General features: G+C 35.0%; 1 protein-coding gene across 1 annotated transcript; it reads left to right on the forward strand.

The window, feature by feature from the left end:
* The first annotated feature begins 1,010 nt into the window (after positions 1-1,010).
* On the forward strand, positions 1,011-4,689 carry LOC132273242 (laccase-17-like). The gene is made up of 6 exons (XM_059774240.1): positions 1,011-1,142; positions 1,262-1,413; positions 1,723-1,967; positions 2,079-2,207; positions 2,492-3,472; positions 4,100-4,689. The coding sequence occupies exons 1-6, from the start codon at positions 1,011-1,013 to the stop codon at positions 4,228-4,230; spliced, it is 1,770 nt and encodes a 589-aa protein (XP_059630223.1). The 3' UTR covers positions 4,231-4,689.
* Positions 4,690-5,045: the final 356 nt, after the last annotated feature.

Consider the following 5,045-nt stretch of genomic DNA (forward strand, 5'->3'; position numbering starts at 1 on the left):
TTTTTCTTACCAAACTTTATTTATTTATTTATTTTTTATATGTTTTAGTTTAATTTAATTGTGTTTTTGAGACATTCACTTTTAAAATAATGTTAATGAGTGCTACTTGCTAGAATAATGTTCATTATTTAAGTTTGAATTAATATTTTTTTGTGAATAGTATTCATTTTTAAATTGATATATTTCTTTGAATGAAATTAGTTGTTTTATAAATATAAAAATGTTATGAGTCTAAGATATTAAGGAATGAATTCAGTACATTGTCAAACAAGTTTTTAGTTTAATACCTTCACCGTTTAAAATTTCAACGTTTGAAATTCATAAATAAAATTTTCAAATGCATAATTTCAGTTTGATTAAATAGCAACTTAGTCAAATAATTCCGTTAGTATTAAGTTTTTAGAGTATTTTTCTTAAATTGCTGGTTCGACTGTCACCGAAGGTGAGATTTATATTTAACCGATTCAAGTGATTTACTTACTGGTGACCATTCGAGAGTTCAAAGCGACTATTGATTATTGGTTAAAAATTTATAAATGAAGAGTTTTTTTCTCTTAGTTTTTATTTTATTATTTTTTAAGCAAGCATAATCAACGAAGAAATGGGAAGAATCTAATAATTTAACTATGGGCTTTAAAATTAATATACACACACACACATTATTGAAATGACGATATTTATTTATGAGGATAAGGGTTGACGGCAACAGACAGAAGGTCAAATCAGCTACAATTGACTTCAGCAACACTCCAAAAGTAGCAAAACCAACAGGAGTTGGTGCATGTATTTTCACTGATTTTCTTTACTAAATTTTTGTCTGTGATTCTTACTCTAGACTGAAAACGTCTCTGATCACCTAATAAATTAACCAGACACAACCTACCACGTCTATATAAACAAATCCTCAAAACCTTTCATGAATCATTCCAAAGTAAGGAGAAAAAAAAAGTTCAATTTTGTCTCCATTCATTTTCTTTACTTGGTAAAGAAAAAACTAGATATATAAAAACATGGGTGCTTCTCTTATTCCAACACCAGGAGTACTAGTGGTTACTTTGGTTTGTGTCATGAGCTGCCTTTGGTTGTTTCCTGATGTTGCAGTTGCTAAGCACGCAGGCATTACAAGACACTACAAGTTCAATGTATGTGTGTGTATAAATAAATATATATATATGTGTGTTAATCCCACCAACGGACCTTATTTTTGTAGTAGTTCATGAAAGAGTACTTGTTCTATTGTTTTGTGTTTTCTTTATTGCAGATAAGGTTGCAAAATATGACCAGATTGTGCCACACAAAGACCATGGTGACTGTCAATGGCAAGTTCCCGGGGCCTAAAATCGTCGCTAGAGAGGGCGACCGTCTACTTATTAAGGTGGTTAATCATGTTTCAGACAATATCAGTATCCATTGGTATGAATTTAACCATATATCAACTTTCTTAGCATTGTTTTCAATACAAAATGGAAAATGATTTGGAGTCCTACAGTCAGACAAATCCAAAAGTATCACTGTGAGTAGGACCCCCTTACAGTGATCACTTCAACTGTCAGACTCCCTATCAACACTCAAACAAATCCTCCCATTGTTTAAAGTCACCATTAATGTTGTGTATATATTATTTTTATAACCTGATTACCAAACTTATTTAATACCATCTATTTAATTATATGTTTGTTAGGTTATGATTGTGTTTTGGTGAATTGTGGATGAGGAGAACAGGCATGGCATTCGACAACTTCAGACCGGATGGGCTGACGGACCGGCATACATTACACAGTGTCCCATTCAAACTGGCCAGACCTATGTGTACAACTACACCATTGTTGGCCAAAGAGGGACTCTCTTTTGGCATGCTCACGTTTCATGGATGAGAGCTACACTCTATGGACCTATTGTCATCCTCCCCAAGCACAATGTGCCCTACCCATTTGAGAAACCCTACAAGGAAGTCCCCATCATCTTTGGTAACCACCAACTAAACATCATATATATGTTAATTATCTCATGGTTTGAAACACAATCTAAATTATACTAACAACAAACTATATGTGATTGATATATAATGCAAAATATAGGTGAGTGGTGGAACACTAATACGGAGGCAGTTATTAACCAGGCACTTCAGACCGGAGCTCCCCCGAATGTTTCTGATGCATACACCATTAATGGACTCCCAGGGCCACTGTATAATTGTTCAGCAAATGGTATATGTCTAAATACACTACAACATACTATATCACTTTTTTCAGGAACAACATTCCGTGACTAAAAAAAGGGTGCCATCATACCAACACTAATGCATTGGATCCTATCAGAACTCTGTAGTTAAGCATGTTTGAATGACAGTAATACTAGAATTGGCGACCCTCTTAGAAGTCCTCGTGTTGCACCCCTATTGTCTTTAACGACCAACAAAAATACTGCGTCACTAAAAATTACTGCATGGAAGTACTAATTACTTATTTTTGTTTATTATGGTACTTCGCAGAAACATTTAAGCTGAAGGTTAAAGCCGGGAAGACGTATCTCCTTCGTTTGATCAATGCTGCACTCAATGATGATCTATTTTTCGGAATAGCAAATCATACCCTCACCGTTGTTGAAGCTGATGCGGTTTATGTTAAGCCATTCCAAACTGACACTGTCCTCATCACACCAGGACAGACCACCAATGTTCTTCTCAAGACCAAAACTCAACCACCCAATGCCACTTTCTTGATGGCTGCATTGCCCTATTACACCGGCCTAGGGACGTTTGATAATTCCACAGTTGCCGGAATTCTTGAATACACAAAACCGTCTAGTCCTTCTTCTTCCAACGCTTCAATAAAAGGCCTTCCACTCCCAACCCTCCCTCCCATCAACACTACATTTGCCACCTCCTTTGCTGCAAATTTTAGCAACAAATTTCGCAGTCTGGCAAACTCTCAATTCCCCGCCAACGTGCCCCAAACTGTCCAAAAGCGATTTTTCTTCACTGTAGGGCTTGGAAGCAACCCATGCCCAAAAAACCGAACTTGTCAAGGTCCTAATAATGCCACAAAATTTGCAGCTTCTGTCAACAACGTCTCCTTTGCTCTCCCTACCACAGCCCTCCTCCAAGCCCATTTCTTCGGCCGGTCCAATGGCGTTTACACTACTGATTTCCCAAGCACCCCTCTCATCCCATTCAATTATACAGGCACTCCACCAAACAACACCAATGTGGTCAATGGCACCACCAAGGTGGTGGTGCTCCCATTTAACACCACTGTGGAATTAGTAATGCAGGACACCAGCATTCTTGGCGCCGAAAGCCACCCTCTCCATCTTCATGGCTTCAACTTCTTTGTTGTTGGACAAGGATTTGGCAACTTTGACCCTAACAAGGACCCTTCCAAGTTCAATCTTATCGATCCTGTCGAAAGAAATACCATTGGTGTGCCCTCGGGTGGATGGGCAGCCATCCGTTTTCGTGCAGATAATCCAGGTATATAACCACTTCTTATATTATATCAAGAACAATATATATGAATATTAAACACATTAATATACACAAAAAGAAGAATTGTGTTCTTTGTGTACAAAAACTAAGATTGCTTGTTGCATATATTGATATGTGAGTGGATCAAATGCAGTGTTGTATTGCATTTGACGGTTCACATCATTCATATATGTGATCGCACACACGTGTGAGTGATTAGGACCATCAAATACAGTACAACATTATATGTACTGCAGAGGATCTGGACTCATTGATACACATAATGCATTGATCAACTACCAAAACCCAACCAAGTTTATTCCCAACACAACTACTAGTTTATCCTTTATATATAAATGTATCAGGTAAATCAAATTTGATCTTTCTAGCTAGTATATAATTTGGGCCATTGCTAGTATTGATAAGTGGTATAATGAACTTATTTATATATAATTAGAATCATAATTATGAAAACTAAAAAAATTAAGATATGTACGTAATTGTGATGTTCAATTTATTGGAGTAATAAGCAAGTAAGATATGTTGTTTTTTATTTCCATGTTATATAATGAATTATTGATTCATTTGTCTCAATTATATATATGTTGAATATAAATTGTCTAAAATGTACAGGTGTTTGGTTTATGCACTGTCACTTCGAAGTTCATCTGAGCTGGGGGTTGAAGATGGCATGGATAGTGTTGGATGGAAAGCTCCCAAATCAGAAGCTGCTTCCTCCACCGTCCGATCTTCCCAAATGTTGACCTTTTTTTTTTTATGCATGGCTCCTCCTTCAACCAGATTATCTTGCCATGGTTTATGTAACTTACGTTCACAAATTACTATATTGCTATATATTTTTGTTTTATTTTTACTGAGAACTAAGAAAGATCCAAAGAGAGTAATACTATAGAAGAGCCAAGGTTTGGCATTAAGCCACTGATTTGTTTGTTTTTCTTTGTATAAACAATAACTCGGTGGGGCAATTTTGTACAATTTGAGAGGTGGAAATGCTTTGTAGAGAGCCTCAATAATAATGTAACTGCTCACAATTATATTTTTGTGCAAATAATGAGAAAAAAAAAAGGTGTTTAACCACTTGTTCCTGCTAGTATATATTCAAGATGAATATCAACATGAAAACACACTGAGCATGATTTTTTTATTTTTATTTTTATTTTTTTTAATTTCATATTATTTAAAAGGTCTATTTAATAATTTGACCTTTACACTCCCCCCAAAAAAAAAAAATCTGTTTAAACCTTTTAAGTACAAATACATATATTCACAAGGTATATATATACAATATTTAAGTGGCCTAGAAGGCCAGGGATATCACCCTATAAATTGAACATCACAAGATGCTTTGGAGATCACTATTACTTCAGTTGTTTCTAACTTGTAGGCTATATATATATATATATATATATATATATAACAAACCACCTGTGAATGTTATAAATAAGCCCAAACTCCAATCATTGCAGTTTAATTGAATTTTTTTTTTTTTAAAAAAAAAAATTATCCATTTGATAGCTGTTCTATGCAATCAACATATATGGTGCAAGAAGAATTAAAG

The sequence above is a fragment of the Cornus florida genome, unplaced genomic scaffold, assembly GCF_030987335.1.
Source record: "Cornus florida cultivar Cherokee Brave unplaced genomic scaffold, ASM3098733v1 CherokeeBrave_3.0.0_Hap2_Chr09, whole genome shotgun sequence".
NCBI lineage: Eukaryota > Viridiplantae > Streptophyta > Magnoliopsida > Cornales > Cornaceae > Cornus > Cornus florida.

Coding starts and splice junctions, on each gene's coding strand:
- LOC132273242 (XM_059774240.1), top strand. CDS start 1,011: ATGGGTGCTTCTCTTATTCCAACACCAGGAGTACTAGTGGTTACTTTG. Junction 1,143..1,261: donor CAAGACACTACAAGTTCAAT/GTATGTGTGTGT, acceptor TCTTTATTGCAG/ATAAGGTTGCAAAATATGAC. Junction 1,968..2,078: donor GGAAGTCCCCATCATCTTTG/GTAACCACCAAC, acceptor TGCAAAATATAG/GTGAGTGGTGGAACACTAAT.